Source organism: Protopterus annectens, chromosome 8.part1, assembly GCF_019279795.1.
Source record: "Protopterus annectens isolate FY-2018-M chromosome 8.part1, PAN1.0, whole genome shotgun sequence".
Classification (NCBI taxonomy): Eukaryota; Metazoa; Chordata; order Ceratodontiformes; family Protopteridae; genus Protopterus; species Protopterus annectens.
In genome coordinates, this window is record NC_056742.1 from 369745450 (window position 1) to 369765320 (window position 19871).

The 19871-nt window shown below is 39.0% G+C and overlaps 1 protein-coding gene across 1 annotated transcript in view; it reads right to left on the reverse strand.

The window, feature by feature from the left end:
• The window catches only part of LOC122810134 (adhesion G-protein coupled receptor G2-like), a 210880-nt gene that overhangs the window by 39626 nt on the left and 151383 nt on the right, over positions 1–19871 (reverse strand). The window contains exon 5 of the mRNA XM_044081608.1: positions 17128–17221. Coding sequence (XP_043937543.1) covers positions 17128–17221 — 94 coding nt within the window. The remainder of the gene's footprint in view (positions 1–17127; positions 17222–19871) is intronic.

Consider the following 19871-nt stretch of genomic DNA (forward strand, 5'->3'; position numbering starts at 1 on the left):
CATGCCTAGGGCCAATTTAGAGTATCCAATCCACCTACAGCATATATTTGGGATGTGGGAGGAAACCAGAGCACCTGGAGGAAACCCATGTGACCACAGGGAAGACATGCAGACTCCGCAAAGAAGGCACCCAGCCGAGAATTGAACCAGAGAACCTCTTGCTGTGAGGTGGCAACGCTAACTGCTGCACCACCGCAGCCGCCCTTGGATCTAAACAAAGAATACAGTTTGCAGCTCCTTGCACAGGTATCTACAAAGGATGACATAGCCATGTCTAGAAAGCTTCAGGAGTCCCCCCCATTTCCAATATGCCATGAGAGAAGACAAGGCCCAAGGTGAGTGTGTCCTAAAACTTTCTGGAAATGGTTTATCATTGTGGGAATGATGAAAGGCAAAAGCCAGGAACAACCAACTTGAAACTGTCTGTTAGACAAAAGCTGTCCTTAGTCCCAGTATGAGAAATAAATAGTTGACAGGATTTTCTAAAGGACCTGGTTCTGTCATAATAGTACCCACATTGCTAATGCATGTCCAGAGTAAGAGTAATCCTTTCTCCATGATTCTGATATTTAGGATAGGACACTAGGAGAATGATGACTTGATTCAAAGAATTCTGAAATAACTTTGTGCATGAGTGAGGGATTTGTCCATACAGATACCCCATCCCAAACATAGACTAGATAGGGTTTACCCACCAAAAAAAGGGTTGCAACTCAGATACTGATCTTGCAGGAATCAGAGCAAATAAATTCTATGTAATGACCCTTGACTACGCCTGATGTGCCAGTTTAGATAGAAATGTGAATAATTTTCCTAACAGAAAGTTAAGATCCCAGGAAGAAGTAACCTGTTTGCAAGGTGATCTTAGTTCAGAAACTACTATTAGATAATGTTTTTCTAAGTAAACTTTGAGAAAATAGTAGAATATGTAGGTAGATATACTGAAATGGCCATAAGATGTACCTTGAAAAAGTAGTAGAGGCCAGAGATCGTAATTCACAAATAATTGAGCACCAGTGGTACAATCTCAGACAGGGCCCCGGTTATTAGATAGGGTCCAACTAGAAAAGTATAATATTTTCAAGTTGCAGGGTTTATTGCCTCCTTCAGTACCTGCTGCGCATCCTAAAAAAAAAAAAAAAAAAAAAAAGAGGCGCTAAAAGGTATCAGAATCCAGGAAATCAATTTAAGATGCAATAGAGTGGGGTCAGCTAAACTCCCCTGTGTGAGAAGATCCAGAGAGTATGGAAACTTTTGGTAATTACCCTTGGACAGCTCTATAAAAGGGGAACCAATATTGCCTGAATCAAAAGGTATTCACCACAAAATGTTTTGGGGAGTCCTTCTGAATCTTTAGAAATACCTTGGATATCATTTGGAGTGCATAAAGAAAATTCCCTTGTAAGAGAATAAAAACTACGTAGTGTCTGCTTTGAAAGGAGGATAACAGATCTGTTTGAGTTTTTTATCAGAACTGGATCAACACCTGGAAGATCTACCCATTCGTACTATATGCTCATGAATGGGTTTCTGCTGATTCTTCTCAGTTTGTCTGCTACTATGTTTTGTTCTGACATAAAATAATGTGCTTGGAGGGTTAAGGATTCATGAAAAGTTAACTACCAAGTGAACAAAGCCAGTCTGTATAGGGGTCACAGCTTTCTGCCACCTAGCTGGTAAATATATCATATCACTGTGGTGCTGTAGAATTGAATTAAATTTATTTTTGGATCATGCAAAAGAAAACTTAGGTGACAATATGGAGGTAAGACATCATTCAGATAGTTTTTGGTACAGGATGGTGAAGGGGGAGAGGGATTGTGATCAAGGTGATGTGAGGAAAATGTATTTTGTGACCAAATATTCCCCTTTCTCCAGTACATTGAAGGATTTCATTTTGGATTTATGGCAAATAGTTTATCTGGATGAGACTGTGGGGCCTTTATTCCCAAGATATGTCACTTTTTTCTTTTGTAGGTTTTTGAACTAAAAGGAGCTGCTAACTCAACATTTCCTAGACAACTTATGTTACAGGAGCCCATTGGATCATTTGGTTGTGGTCACTGCAAGATCTGCTATAGGATCAGGAATTTATCTAAGACCTTTATAAATGACAGAAAATTTGTTTCTAGGGGTAAGTTCTATTGTAGTTCTTGTGGTGTAATTTATATCATAGTAACTGTAGTAACATTAAGCGGTTTGTGGAGCAAACCAAAAGTTTGGTAAAGGTGCAGTTTCTTGAACACTTGGGGGACATATGGAACAACAATATGAGGAGTCCTGTGGCAGAGCATTTTTACACCATACATGCTGGCTCAGATAAGAGTATTTTGGGACAACCTGCAACGTTTAGTGGTGGAGAATTTAACAAAAAGTTAAATTATTTGGAAAGTAAAATGATTTTGAATTATAGAGCACTTCACCCTAGGGGTCTCAATTTGGACGTAAACTTAAATTGAATCAAATTTAATTAAATGTAATTAAATTTATGTATTAATGGGCTTAACTTCTTGTACATCTATATGTTTTTTCATGTATTAGCATGTGTATATGTATTTTTTTTATATATACATGTGCATGCATTGCACAGGAAAAATACATTTCATATTTGGTGTGTAAAATGTTAATGTTTTTTCACAAATGGCACTGTCACTTTAAGGAGTTTAATTGGTGTTAATGATGGATCAGTTAGTGGGGGTTCATTTTGTACAAATTGAATGAAATTATGATAAGCTGTAAAAATTTAAGGAGCGTGGCCGTGGTACCAGAGTGTTGATCGTTTATTGTTTGAATAAATGGTGAATCTCTGCTGCTCGGTGTGCTGGGGTTTTTTTTTTTCGGTTTTCAATACCTGGAATACCTACTCATTCCTACCATATTCATGAGGGTTTGTGCTGGTTCTGCTCAGTTTGTCTGCCATTATGTTTTGCCCTGACATAAAATAATGTGCTTGGAGGGTTAAGGATTCCTGAGGAGTTAACTACCAAGTGAGCAAAGCCAGTCTGTATAGGGGTCACAGCCTTCTGCCACCTAGCTGGTAGATGTACCACATCACTGTGGTGCAGTACAATTGTTTGAAATGTATGTGGTTTGGTCCATCTAAAAAAGCACAGGCCTTGCATCTTTAGTCTTTTAGGAATATTCTTCCAAGGAAACTTTGAGGTGTCTTTAGATGCAGAATGACTTGGAGGTTGAGGAGAATAAGGAGAGAGTTGTAATTGCTTATGTTTGTAATCTCCACCATTACAATTTGATTATATAAGCCCAAGATAAGTATTTCAAAATCTAAAGAATGCAATTGTAAATACACTTGATGCAGATAACTGATTGTGTGACCCAGGTGCAGAACTTTAGAGATGTTTTAGGTGCTATAATGCCATAACATTTTCCTGTGTGGTATAAAGTAATAGAATCTGAAAGGTCAATATCCTGAATATTGGAACTTCCACAAAATGAAATGGGAAAGAATCGGTAAAACTGCCTATATTAACCCTTATTCTGAATCTATAGTACCCATAAAAGTAGACTGGTATAGGGTCTTCTTTGCTACCAGAATCATTCTAAAAAAGCAGCCTTTGCCCTTTGAACAGTGGCACTAGAAGTTTGGCTCCTAGGGGGGAAGTAAAGTTGAAGAACATATGGGAAAATCTGTTTGATCTGAAAGATGGAGAACAACTCCCAACTCTCTCAATTTTTTTTAACCAGCGCCAGCTGTTACCTTCCTGAAACAATTTTAACTCCAGTGAGTGTGTAACAATCTGTAGCCAAAGGGAAATGAACAAAGCTTGTAGTTGGGGGGGGGGGGGGGGGTTAGAGAGTTAGAGGCAAAAGGAAAGTCTGAATTTAGTTGATATTTTATGCAAAACCCAGGCATACCTGCTCAGAGTTAAGCAGAGGCCTTAGACAGAGCCTCTGCACAATTATACCTAACTTTAAGGCATGTTTAGCTGCTAGAGACACTTAAAATATATCTGCAAATCTTTCCCTCTATGTTTAAGAGGTATGGCTTGTGAAGTGACAGAAGCCTTTAACCTGTCTGCGTTTATGGGCACTGTAGGTTGAGAATAAGTATTGAGACAGGCTGTATAATATGCCCCTTCCCCGCATTGTCTCTGAAGAAGAAAAAGACATAGAAAGAGGCAGATCAACTTAAAACATATTAAAACATCTAGTGGGAGCATCCACTAATTCCTAAAAGGCACCTTATTTATCCTGGCAATAATTTTTGAAAACAAATGACCTCTCATGTAGGTTGTGAGGAGTAGTTTTCCTCTGCAACCCAGAGCGGGAATCAAGAATGTTTATAGTGCCTCTGTCTATAGATTATGTACCAGGACTGACTGTAACAGCTACTTAGCTTAGTTGAGAAAATCATCTTTTCTTACAGATTCCATGATTTCTTGTGAAATAAAGTTTAATGTTCTAATTTCTTCTTCTTCTTGTTATTATTATTAGTAGTAGTATTATTATTATAGTTATTATTATTATTACTATTATTATTATTATTATTATCAGAATCTTCTGTGACCAACTAGAAGAAGAATTTCAACCCTTTTAAATGGACTTTTCATCCTGGCACATCCAGTAACATCTCCAAAAGAAAATTATGTATCTCAGTAATGATAGTTCTCCCATATCCAGACTCATTGTTCAAAGTGGCCTAAAACTATACCTGAATAAACCAAAAAAGGTAAGTGAATGATCTGAAAAACAACTAATGGCCACTGTGGGGTCTATATTGGAACATCAAATTTTTAACAGTTTGAATCACTAAAGGTCGACCCTTAGTGACTGAACTGTTAAAACATCAAATATTGCAAGAAAAAATTAAAATAAAACAAAACAAAAAAAAACTAAATGGTGTAGGCAGGGGGGCAAGCCCCCGGAACCCCCACACCCTTGCTACTTAAATATACCAACTCCGAGGCCACACTACATTGAAGTAAATGGAAATCTCACCTTATGGAGATTTCCATTTACTTCTTCGACGTTCTGCAGTTTCACTATTCTCGTGCCGACAATGTCAGACTTGACAAATGTCTGCTTTTGAGAATTCAATGTAGACCCAGCCACTGCAGGTGCACCCAGTATTGCATGAAGCACAGGTTTAGCCTGCATAGATAGCAAGAGTCTTCGGGTAAGTTATTTTTTCTTTCTGGGAAGTTATGAAATCAAACTGGAACATCTGGAGTTAGCCACACATTACCTAGGAGCTTTGATAGCATGGAAGCACACCATCTCTGTCAAAGGACAGGGCTCCAATGTGCCTAAGAGCATCACCACTACTCCTATGTGCTTGCTGTGGCAAGGAGTATGCATCAGATGCTCATAGGATCACAAGAAAGAGATGGCTGAAAGGAAAGATGTCCAAGTTTACACAAGCAGCACACTTACACATACCCCTAAATATGAAGCCCCTAATACACTGTAACACACAAGCAAATCTTGTCTAAAACCCTTTAAAACTAAAATTAGTTTACCCAAAATAAACTGCAGGAAAGATGTCACTGTGTGAATACTCAAAATGCTTGCCCAGCAACCACACAGGCACTAAAATAAAATTTTGTCTGAACCTCTTATAAATAAAATTAGTGTTACAGAAAAAGCAGTAGGTAAGTTGTCACCAGGTGAACACAAGCAGTGCATACTCTGTAAATGCACATGCAGTACATTAAATTATGTCAGAACTCCTTTGAAGTAAAGTTAGTCTGAGTAAAACAAATGACTGGTGAGCTATCACTGCGTGAACTCTCCAAACGTATACCCAGTAATTGCACAAGCAGTACATTAAAATCCCATCAGAATCCCCTATAACTAAATTTAGTTCTGAAAGAAAAAGTGGCAAGTAAGTTGTCACTGAGTGAACACAAAGATTACATACTCAAGTACTTCACTAAACCGTGACAGAATACAAGTAGTACATTCCCCATAAAAGTGAGCTGTGTATTAAACTAAAATCATGGCAGACCCCCCCCCTTCTAATTTAAAATGAGTCTAATATTAAAACTGTTGGGTAAGTTGTCACAGTGAGAACATAAGCTCTGTTTGTTCCAGGAAGCATGAGCTATAACATAAAATCCTGTCAGCACTCCTTAGAAGTAAAACTAGTCTGAAAGAAGAAATGGCACGTAAGTTAACACAAGCACTACAGGCTCCCTCTCTGCCAAGTAAAATACTGCCCTACCCATAAACATTCATGAAATATAAGTAAAGTGTGCATAAACAGTACATTGCTTCATCAAATAAGTCTCCAATCTAATCAGTGGTCCCAGACAGGAAACAGATGGCAGTTCAGAAATATTGTTTTTTTTAAAGGGCCAGAATCACTGAGAGTAATTGAAATAACAAACACGCCTTTAAAAAAATAAATATATGTGTTTGTGTGTGTGTGTGTGTGTGTGTGTGTGTGTGTGTGTGTGTGTGTCTGTGTGTGTGTGTGTGTATGTGTGTACGTATATATATATATATATATATATATATATATACATATATATATATATATATATATATATATATATATATATATATATATATATATATATATACATATACATATATTTATATATATATATATATATATATATATTTATATATATATAGATATATATATATATATATATATATATATATATATATTTATATATGGGTCTGCTTCAAATTAACGAAAACCCACTTACCTAAAAACAAAGTCGCTAAGACGAGATTGCCAAAACCTGATTTTAAAGAATGACTGTGTTGCTGAACCTTTTCTCAGGGTAAGTATCCAGTCATCCAACCTTTAAAAACAAGCACACCCCGCTATCTCTAACCCACTCAGATGGGGGGGGCTATGCCCCAACAACCCCCACACCCTCCCAACAAAATATACCAGCTCCAAAATTGCACTAAAATGGAGAAAGGGCAAATTTCCTCATGTTGGATGACTGGATACTTATCATGGGTAAAGTTTTTGGCAACCTGGTTGTTCATTAAAATAAGGTTCCAGCAATCTTGTCGTGGTGATTTCATTTTCGGGTAAGTGGGGTTTAGTTAATTTGAAGTAAACCTATTCAGATATATATATATATATATATATATATATATATATAAGATAGTTATCTATCTTTCTATATAAGTATATAAGTAGATATAGATATATAAAATACATTTTCTGTGTGGAAGGGTTTCCCAAAGGAAATTATCTTCCCTGTTTTTTTAAATAAGTAAAATAAATCAATAAATAAATATAAACTAAATCCAAAATAATTTTTTTTTTGTGAGGAAGGGTTCCCCAAAGAGGACTTATCTGCAAGAGAAAAAAGATGAAGGGGGAATTCAATAAAGCCTACACAGAGTTATTTTCCATGTAGACATAGTGGCATGGTGCTTACATGGAAGTAAGCAGATCTGCGATCCAGTAAACAGAGCTGAGGGGCTTGCACAAGTGTGTGAACATGGAAGTGTCTGTAGCATGCAAATCACCTCATAAGCAGGTGAAATGTATGCAAATGAGGATGTCAGAGCAATCCAGCAAGCAGATAGGCAGTCCTGCAGACACCATGTTGATGTCAGAAGTATGCATGGAAAAATTCCGTGTACAGGATTTTAAAAAAACAACAGGGGCTGTAAAAGTGCAGGTAGAAGGACAGAAATAGCTTAGCAGACACAGATATGTGCAAAACTGTGCACTGTGTTTCCAAATCTTAACGGAAAATAATGTAAAATATTTTTTTTAATAATCAGGTCATGTTTGCACAGCATGCAGCAGTGTGCAAACATGCCATCATGCAGAAAAAAATGTAAAACCAAAAATTATTACTCTGTGATAATAATCTATTATAGGACCTTGCATGGAGTATATACAATGGTAGACTGCTGTGGTTGCTAACAAGGGAGGGCCTGGAACAGTGTGATTTCCAGGTTGTGTGCATAGATCCCTATGCAAATGAGCTGGGGTTACTGAATAGCAAAAATGAGTATCTATGCCTGCAGATCCCATCTGTGTAGGCACAAAACTGTGTTGGTGTCCACAGAATAGGTAGCCGACATCAGAAGGAGGTGTGTTTGTATTCCTTTATGCTCATTGGAGCTCAGCGGTGCCTGTTTGTGCTGTGTGCCTCTAAGCTCAGCAAGGGGGTTTGTGCAGTGCTTGTTATGCTTTGTTTACCTCCAGAGCGCATGTTTCAGCTGGTTGAGTGTGTTTGCATGGATTTCCACTGTGCTGGGCATGCCCATCCATGGAGGTGTGTGCTGACCATTGTTTATCCCTGCAGCATGGGTTTGCTCGTCATGCTGCAGTGCTTAGCGGGGAAGGCTGTCAAAAAAAAAGAAAAATAACTATTGGCTGAGAAAGCCAATCATATATAAATTACTGATGACCTCTCCTCCACTTAAGCTAGGGCCATTGAACCCCCTTAATAATGTACTTGGCAGGTGGAATGCATCATGGATAGCCAAACACACAGGATGCACCTATAGCAGAGCACTATAAAGGTTGCATACACCCTTCAATCTGAATTTTCCCCCATACTCTGTATTATTGGAGTACAGACTTGGGAATTTTAACTGACAGAATGCTAGGGGCTGCTGCAGGTCTTCTACATATGTATGTGCTAGATGCTGAGGTCAGTGCTGATGCTGTTGCTGACAACAGGCCTAGACTGAGAAGAAGAAGAGTGTTCAGGCCTAGGAAAACCTACCAGGAGGTACATGAGATGGAAATTGTAGAGTGCTACAGGTTGAACAGGACATACTACAAGAACTCACTGAGCTCTGCTACCCTCAGCTCAGACCCAGAGCCAATAGAAAGGACCCCATCTCGGTGGAAACAAAGGTATGTGTAGCCCTTAGGATACTAGCTACAGGTACTTTCCAAACACCAACTGGGGACATGGTGGGGGTCTCACGGGCATCTGCTTTCAGGGTACTCCACCATTTCCTGGATGCCATGCTACCACATGCCAGTAAGCACATTTATTTACTCCACACCCCTGAGGAGAGGGCTAGCAGTATGCAACTCATCTACCATGTAGCACACTACTTTGAGGTACTGGGTGCCATAGATTGCACTCGTGTTTACATCAAGGCACCACCCAATGAGGAGGGTAAAATCTACATCAACCACAAGGGGTATAACTCCATCAACTGCCTGGTCATGTGCAATGCCCAGGACATTATCATGGATGTGTGTGCTGGTAGTCCTGGCAGTTATCATGACTCCCATATGTGTTATGCATCACAGATGTACCAGATGTTTGCTAAAGGGGACATCCCATATGTCCATCTACTGGGGGATGCTGGCAATGCTCTGGAACAATGGATAATGACACCCATCAGAAATGCACACACCTACTGAAAAATACCACAATGAGGGACATGCAAAAACTAGGAACATCATAGAGCCTGTGTTTTGGCTGCTCAAATCACAGTTCCGGTGCCTCGATATATCTGATGGAGCCATGCAGTACTTTCTAGCCACATGTGCACAGATGTTCACAGTATGTGTCATGCTATACAGTATGATCCTCTGGAAACAGCTGTGGCAGGATCAGCAAAGGGAAGGGATACACAGCCCCCCACCAGTGCCTAGGTCTCCACAGCCACACCCACAGGGGGACTCAGAGGAGTAACCCCCTGAGCTTATCCCTGTAGGCAGATACAATCATGCCTAGTATTCCTTGTCCAAAAGACAATGCATAGCACATGCATTGACAGCCTAGGGTCCTAGGGACTGACACCTTACTCCAACTCGTGCACATAATAGTAAAAATTATGTCAGCCAGCCAACACAACCTGTACCTCACCCTGTATTGGCTGTGGACTACGTGCATCAGACAAAGTCAGCCCCAAATTATAGGTCTGTCAACTGCTGCATTTGCAAGGTAAGTCAGTCTCCTGTACACCACTTGTAAGGGGTACTACAATATGGTAGCATATTTGTGGATCTGCTGCATGTATGCATGGTAGTATAGTGGGCTATATATACTGTGCTACTGGGCTACTTGCAGAGATCTATAGTGAGCTACTGGGCTATTTGTACAGATCTAACAGTCACGTGGGACAACAGGTACTTTGTTCACTTGTATGTGCCCATAATATCCACTAGGCCACATGGCTGGAAACTCCATGGCATTATTCCAGAGAGATGCCAAACAGTGGGGTCACAGGACAGTCGCACAACTGTCTATGCCAGCAAAGCATAGGCTGGATATCCCCCACCCCAAACACCTTAGTGTTTCCATACAGTTGCTGTATCAGTTAAGTCTGCAATAAGGGTTCCTATCACGTCATCGAACTTTTTACAAGTTTGAACCACATATGGTCGAGACCATATGTTCGAATTTGTAAATGTCCGAGCATCTGAATGCAAATCTCCATAGGCGGAGGTTTCCATTCACTTCAATGTAGTGGGATCTCGGAGTTGGTATATTTAAGTAGCGGGGGTGTGGGGGCACAGCCCCCCCCCCCGTGGGAGGTGCAGGGGGGCTTGCCTCCCTGCTTACAACAGTTTATTTTGTTGTCCGTTGTGTTTTTTTTTTAGGTAGTCGAAGTTATGTGACTTTGAACATAATGGTTCGATCATTAGGTGTTCAAAGTTACGTAACTTTGACTACGTGATATAGACCCCTGCAATAATATACTAGCAGACCACACAATTCTGCTTTCATCTTGGTAGTGTGTGGAATGAAACCTCTCTGTCTGGTGGCTGGTGTGGCTCGCTGGGCCAGGGACAGTAGCATATGTGATGGTGCTGATGGTTCGAATCTGGCAGCATCCATCATCCTTTGCATGTGAGGTACTCATATGGTGGTAGGCCCACAGACTGTCAGAACCCCTCAGTCTGTTGCTGCATGAAAGCTGTACAAAGCCAGACTGAATGGGGGCACAAAAGGCCATACCTACAGACAGATATTATACACACTCTGAATAACCTACCAGGTGGCTAGTATAACACCTGGCTGCAACAGGTCAGATTAGCTGTAGGATGTAATAGCTGTCACTTAAATGTGTCAGTAGGTACAACAACTCACTGACAGCTGTTTACAGTATAGCACTGGGAAACCACAAATGTATGAGGAACAGTGGAGACATATGGGGCGAAATGCTGGACATTCTGCAAAAACATGTACAGGGAGAGGTATGTACACTGTGACCCTGTGTGTGGTATTTTACCATGTACCCCAGTCACATCATGCCTCTCAACCTCTTAGAGAGCAGGAAATCTGGCCAAATAAAATGAATACAAGTGGGACCAAGGCTCACAAATTGGGACCAGTTTTAAATATCTGCTCCTACAAATGTAGAATGTCAACAGAATAAAAGATCCTGCATTAGCATGACTCTCCTGATGTGCATGGAGTCTGAAACCCGAATGTCTGTCATTATTTATTTACTGAAGTCTTCACTGATTTGACACTAATTTGCCAGAAAACCATAATGTTATGTGAAACAGGCCATAAATATGAGGCAAAAGTCAGGACAGTCTGTGAAGCTCTGTACAGTTCTGAAGTATGAGTGACATATTAAGGTCAGCAAACAGTCGGGGAATGCCTTGGGCAATATCAGGGTACTGCAGTACTGTGGTAACAGGTACAACAGCCAATGGCCTACAGCACACAATAATCCCGGACTGGAGTATAGGTAACTCTGGCATGGAGTCACCTTGTAAGTACTGACAGTCACACTGGGCACTGATTCAATAACTGTGTTCCACAGCTCTCCCTCGGCAATGCACCATAATTAATATGCATGGTGCACTGCCGAGGAGGAAGCATGTATGCGGACATGGTACCATTTGATGTAGGCTCTACACTATGCCTACATGGATTTTATTAAATCCTGGGGGAAGTATTGGTTACTACTCTTATAAAGCCTCTAAGCTCCTTCTTCATGAGTTGGCAAGAAAGAACTGAAGATTGTTCAGTCTGACTGCTGTTTTTCCCTCTTCAGTGTTTGCCAATCAGCAATTATAGTACTTCTGAGGGAGGAACCCAGAGCTTTTAGAAGTTGACCGGTTGCTGTGTCTTGCCCAACACACAACCCATAGGCTACTGTAGCAGTGGGAATGATAAACATTGCCTTTTAGTAATCAAGATGATAGATGTAAAGATATGAGGCAATGGTGGTAGATCATCTGGTAGGATAAGGGCTAAATCTGGGTCATGCTAACATGCAGATCTTAAAGAAGATCATTCAGTCTGCAGGTTTACAGCAAATATTTCTCACAGGTTGTACACCTTCCTGTTATGAAGCAAGAAAAAACAAATTTGGTGCAAGAAGTGAAAGCCACCACCACAAAGCCTGGAGAGTAATACTGAAGGATTCAAGGTTGTACAGAATTGCAGGTAGATCACCTACGGGGATCAGGGGTCCAAACTGGGACAGTTTCTCTGTAGGATCACAGGCTGCTTTCAAATGACTGGCAACCTACTAAAAAAAGAGGATGGTGTCAAACATTAGTGCCAGGCTTTTCACCTTATCTAATAGCTGAAGAATGCTGTCATTAAGCTAATGCCTAAAACAGGCCACAGCTATTCCCTCCTTGATAGCAAAACTTTTTGTATTTTTAATTTCCTTAAATAAGTGATTTCCTTTGCACTACAACTCACTAGCATGAACAGCTCTAGAAACGAAGACCTTAACTACATAACAGACTTGATTCCATTCAGCCTCACAGTTGTCACAGAGATGGAGAAAAGGAATTAGTATTTGATTAAAGTATAATTTAGGTTCACAGATGGCCTGCTGGCCATCAAGAAGCTTAATTGCCATAAACCCATGTTGATATATTTTACTGCATGCATATTTTTGATATTAATTAGATATAAATATACCAAGGTTATTTTTGAATAAAGGTAATGACTGATTTTTGATTGTAAGCAGAAGCATATTCAATAATGTTGAAAAGTCTTTGTAAAGTATCATCTGTGTTTTTTTTATGTTATTGACATTTATTTTTAGTCTGTACCTGGAGCACCTTGCCCAGTGCAGTGTTCCAGGCACAGACTCAAATAGCACATGGTCAGAAATTGTCTTATATCTCAGGTGGTGATTGCCTGTATATAACCTAAATGAAATAGAACTGGATCAGAAATTATTTTACAAATTAGGTGGAGGTCACTTCCATATAACCTACGGTTAACAGAATACAGTAACATTTGAAGTCTAAAAATGCTGTGCTACAATTAATTGTGGGTCATACTGGTGCAGTATAATGGCACAGTGCTCTTTTTTGAGGGACTAAGCATGAGAAAAACATTCACTAATAAAATCAATGGAACCAACAAGAAAGATAGATAGATAGATAGATAGATAGATAGATAGATAGATAGATAGATAGATAGATAGATAGATAGATAGATAGATAGATCGATCTATCTGTCTATCTATCTATTATCTATCTGTCTATCTATCTATCTATCTATCTATCTATCTATTTATCTATCTATCTGTCTTCAGTTTGTTAACTGATATTCTGGTGGGTGGGACAGTGGTGAAATGGATAGCATTATCACCTCACAACGAGAGGTTCCCTGGTTTGATTCTCAGCTGGGGTGCCTTCTGTGCAAAGTCTGTATGTCCTGTATGTGTTCACGTGGGTTTGCTCCAGTTTCCTCCAGCATTCTAAAGATATGGAGTAGGTGGATGGGACACTATAAATTGGCCATAGGTGTGAGTGTGTGGTGTGGCTGAACTACAGCGGCAAGGCTAGCTGTTCAGGGGTGTAAACGTTGGTTCTAGATGAGTTTCACTGTTGAAGTGACACCCAAACCCCATGTATAAAAATGCGAAAAAGAGGTTGTGAATGGATGGATGTACTGGTAGTCTGGTCCAAAGACCCTTTGCAGCCAGAGCCCATGACCAGAAGGGCAAAAGAAGCATACAGTTATGAATATACAGAAGACAACAAGAGAAACATATAGATGTACAGCTATAACTAGACATGCACATTGAAGAGGCTAAAATTATATACAAATATAAAATTAGCAGTTTCACTTGCAAATATTGGATGACTGACAGAACACAGTACACATAATGATCAATAGTTTAATTACTCCAGGTGAGCAAAGAGAACAAGTAGTAATTGTAAGCCATTAGCTATGAAACATTAGCATGCTGTGTCTTTATGGAGTTGCTTAGCAAAAACTGTTTTTGAATTTTTTTAGTGCGCTTTTACCCCTTAAGTCAAAAGGGAGATTGTTCCAAATAGCAGGACTAAGTCTTAAAACGTCTATTTTGCCAAGTACTGTTTTAAAGGGTTGTCGTAGAAGGGCAATCTGATCAGGTTGTGAAATTCTATGGAAATAGTTTGGCTCTCTAGTGGGAAGTAATCTTTTTAATGGGGGCACTATCCTTCTTGTCACATGAGTTAGTGTTTGATTCTGTATCAACATCCCCACCTATCCCAGGTTACAAAACATTAGTCTTTTGTTCTTTGTCTTACTGCCCCTTCTCAGAACGGAGATAAAAAATGTAGCATTTTTATTTACCATCTGAAAGTCTAATCTCATGCCTAAAAATGAGCTATCAATGATATGGCTAGTGACAACACCTCATTGTCATTACAGCAGTTGCATTGCTCATCAATTGAAATTCTGTGGTGATTGGGGTGGAAGGTTGGCATAATGGTTAAGGTGTTTACCTTACAAACATAAGGTGTGGGGTTTGATTCTCATGTGGGGTAATTGGCTAGGCTGAAAATAGCCCACAAGGGCAGTTAGCCTAGTACTTACCTATTTACTGGTAAAGTAGTCAAAGCATTTTATTATCTTGCACAGACTCAAGATTTTCTCAAGAACTTGAACCCAATGAAATATAATTTATCAAAAATCTGCTTTACCATGCCTGGCAAAATGACAGGTTTTCTAAAAATAAAGTTATCAGAAACTATTTTTTTTCTTTCTCTGACCCACAGCTACAATATAATTCCCAGACCACAGACATTTGGCGTGGGAGGAGACACATCCCAAGGGTGGTGATTGCTAGAGCTGTAATATTTCAGTTACAGGTTTACAGAGCTAGATTTAATTCATTAAATTAATACCAATTACACTGAAAGGGGAAAAAAGTGAACTTAAATCATCAACATAAAAAATCCCAATTAATCCATTTAAAACAGAAGAAAGGTAAAGCAGCATTTTGCAGGGAGTACTTCCTACAAGGGAGGCTGTCCTCATCAAACCACTGTTATGCTCTTTAACTTTATATATTATATATATATATATATATATATATATATATATATATATATATATATATCTATATATATATATATATATATATATATATAGATAGAGAGATAGATTTTTTATATGTGTACATGTACACACACAGACACACACACACACACACACACACACACACACACACACATATATATATATATATATATATATATATATATATATATATATATATATATATATATATATATATATATATATATATATAAATGGGTCTACTTGAGTAGGTCAAAAAGCCATTAAATCGAAACTTACTTGATCAAGATGAGTATGCTGAATCCTCACTTTAACAAAGTTTTACATCACCAGAAATGTAATCTGGGAAAGAAACCAGTTAGCCAACAGTATAAAACAAACACACCAAAGCATGTCAGACTCATCAAAGTGGGGGACTTCACCTCCTACAACCCACAATGTGAGGGGCTGCACCCCCACACCCCCCCTATCTAAATATTCAGAGATTGCACTACAGTGGGGAAAGGGGCAAATTTCCCCATGTTGCCCATCTGGTTTCTTTCCTGGATTAAATTTCTTGTGATGTGAAACTTCATTAAAGTGAGGATTTGGCGTACTCGTCTCGATCAAGTAAGTTTTGATTTAATGGCTTTTCAGTCTACTCAAGTAGAGCCATATATATTGCATAGGGGTGGGAGCTGGTTTGTTTGAGTTTTATTGGCTTAGAGTTAGACTAAAGGTTAGTTAAAGTTATAGCTTTCATGTCGCATGTATTTTTTGCATGGGTTTATATGGCTGAGCCCCTGTGGTTCACCTTTGAAGTGCTAACCCTAACTCTGTCCAAACCCTGCATCTTGCCTGAGAAAAACACTTAATGTAACACTACTACTACTATTCAGACAAAGCATGTCCTATAGTGAGGTTATGTTTTAGGCCTTTTTGTTTTTTATACAGTATTGTATTTTTAGTATAAAATGATCAGAGAAGTAGTGTTTTATGATTTATTTCCTATAGGTTTGAATGTTTTTTGTTGGTATTTTGAGTGTCAATATTTTGCTTTGTCTTCATTATGAACTTTTGGTATTTTGGTGTCTACGTTTTTTAAACACAATCATATATAGATAGACAGACAGACAGATATATATATATATATATATATATATATATATATATATATATATATATATATATAGGTATAGAGATAGATAGACAAACAGATTTATAAACTATGAAATTATACAACAGTGTGTAAGGGGACAGATTCCTTAACCCCACTGGATGTCAGTTTCACAAGAAGATCACACACTGTACCTAGTGATAATATAAGTAAAAGGAGTATACAGCATACACCCACTTACACTGCTTAAGTAAAACAATCACACATATTCAATCAATAGAAGCCCATGAAGCAACTTACTTCAGTATAATGCTTCATACTGAATTTCAACAAAATCCAGTATGAAATAATGAACACATCCATATAAATGTGTACCATAAGGGGACTTGCTCTCTGTAAAAATCAGTGTATCAATCATGTTATTCCACTGTGTAAACCTGACATTTCACTGATTTGAAAAATTACTTTTGCTGTACTGTGATACGTTGAATTTTAATCTGGCATCTTATATTCTTTCCATTCATTGCCTTGTGTGCTGAAAGGCTGTTCTGCATTTAGCACAGCTAAGTCAGAGAACAAATTAAAACAACAGACTTATATTTAATAAAAGCAGTTTATGAGAACATGGCATTCATGAACATAAAATTATTTTCATGATTTCATGATATTCAGAAAAAAACAGCTACTGTTATACCATTTACAGAGAAAAATGCATATTAATTATTTGAGTTGACCAATGACTGTCCCTTTAAGCAGTGACAGAGACCACTGTTAACATTACATATAATACATACTCATCTGTCTCTGTATTATACTAAGAAATATATTACTTACATAAAAGATGTCCTTTTCTTGTCCTGAAATATATTAGGAAATGTGCCATATTTGTCAAGGCTAGCAATTATAATGACCACAATCAATGGAACTCCTGCCAGAAAGCAAAACAAAAACGTTGGTCTGACACACTAGAAATGTTTCCATGCACATAATAAAACAGTTCTGTAAAGAATGGCACAAATTCCTAACAATAATCCATTAGTGACACAAAAAAGCTTTATGCAGTTTTCAAAGTCTATCTTGAGGACAACTTGTACATATCTATCTTCCTGAGCATTAGGTCTCGTTCTATTATTTTCTTTTTTCACTTCACAAAAAGCAACATTTTACTTAAATACATCTACCAGTCCAGAGATAGACTTCACATGTGAATTTGTTTTGTTTCAGTTGCCATGCCAGAAGTTTTCTTGTAGGAAGCTCAAACAGAAAAGGAAATTCTTATTCAGATCACACAGGACGTGGGATTCATTTTTTGTGATTAATTTCTTCTCTGTAATGTCTATTATACCATGACCCCCTATTAATATTCCAAAACGTGCACGCTGATTAGCCAGCATGCACGTTGTAAATCGACTTATACTAATGGAAAAAGGTCCGGTCTCCCGGACTTTTTCCATTAGTATAAGTCTTTTTTTAAAACACTGTCTCGCTATGTTAAAAGAGTTTAACATAGCGACACAGGTTTAAAAAAAGCAACAGAGATCTCTGTTCCTTTTTTAAAGCTGTCTCGCTATGTTAAACTCCTTTAACATAGCGACACAGTGTGTAAAAAGCAACGGAGATCTTGCTTTCTCCGTTGCTTTTTTTAAACCTGTCTCGCTATGTTAAATGGGTTTAACATAGCGAGACATCTTTAAAATAAGCAACGGAGATCTCCGTTGCTTATTTTAAAGCTGTCTCACTATGTTAAACCCATTTAACATGCGAAACAGTAAAAAAGCAACGGAGATCTTGCTTTCTCTGTTGCTTTTGGCCACAGCTCTGATGTACTGTGTAGGCATGCGCAGTACATCAGAACTGCCGCGGATGCCAGACAGCTGTGGAAGGGCAGCAAAGAGGCATTATACAATGCCATTATTTAAGAAAAGTAATTGTTTCTTTTCTTAAATAATGTCACAGTATAATAGCAATAACCCACTTCTGGGTGTGGGTAATGTGGGATTTAACCACGGTTGTCTTTGTTTGGTCCCTCGGGCTTCGCCTTCGGGACCAAACCACGCCAACCGTGGTTAAATCCCACATTACCCACACCCAGGCGTGGGTTATTGCTATAATAATACTGCCTGTATATCTATCTGTGTTATACCAGTACATTTAACGCATATGTGCTCTACTTAGTCCAATGTATTTTACTGCTGCCAATAATACTAGTGTCTTAGATTTTAGATATTATGAAGTTCCAGAGAACCTACTGAACCAAGCTGAACCTGCTGCTTTCTGCCTACTACCACAAGCTAAAGCCTCTAACAGCACATGCATGTTTATATTGTATGATTAGTAGATATATAGCTGTGCATACTATACCTAGTATGATCAGACCTGGTGGTGTACAGCCTTAAGGTAGGGGATCCCAGCAGCCCAACCTAGCCTGCCTTCTTATACCTGCCCTGGGTTTTCTTTTTCTTCTTTTTTCTTTCACTACACCCCTCTGTCCACCCCTGCTCAAAGCATGCTTTTGTTTAATTTACTCACACCTGTGCTTAGCCATTGTTTCACTGTCTCTCTTTATCCTCTTCATATACTGCCCACCACACTTTTTTCATATACCCCTTTCCTTTTGTCTACCTCCCTCTCTCATGTCCCTAGCTCTTTTCTATGGTCTTCTGTTCCCTTATCCTGCCCTCACTACCCTGCTCTAGTGCTGTCTGGCATACTTTTTTTCTTCTGCTCTGAACTGAATTCCCTACTGCTGTAGGTTTCTTACATTATCTCCTGTTGCTTCTGGATGCTAAAGCTCATTTCCATTGACCAGCACACTGCCACTTTGCAAACAGAAGATTCTCTCCTAACGTTTTCTCTCTCTCTCACTAAGCTCTGTCTTTGCCCTTCTTCTTTTCTTTTTCTTATCATTCATATTCTATCTTTTGGCCATTTCACTGTGAGTAACTGATTGTCTCTTGCTGCACTGTTTCTCGTCCTGGGTGTAGGCCCTGCTCCGCTCACCCTTGCTATGCTTGGGCTCACTCTGCTCCCCTAACCTACCCCCATTCCCACCCACACTCACATCAATTACATTTATACTTATCCTTGCCACACCTACACACCCAACTACCACTCACACACCTTTTCCTCCTGACTCCACTCACTCCTCTTTAACTATCACACTCATAACCATTCTCATTACCACCACACACTCCACCCTTCCTCTCCTCTTACTGCCTACCTCATCTTACTTCCTCACTCCACACCCTTCCATTAAACCCACCCCCCACCACACATAACAACCCACAACCAACATTCAGGAATTCAAATACATCATTATACTCTCATACATCCTACATTGTCTTAAACTCTTGCACCCCGACTTATATAACCTACCCTCACTCACACTCCTCAACATTCACCCTTCATTCCCCTCATTACACACTACATAGCTATGTCTCTTTTATTCAGCATCTTTCTCCTCACATTTACTTTCTACCTCTCTTTCCTTCTAAGACTATCATCATTTCACTCAAGGTATCGACCTCCCCCACCCTCCCCTTCTACATCACCCCACATTCACACCCTCCCCAGCTATA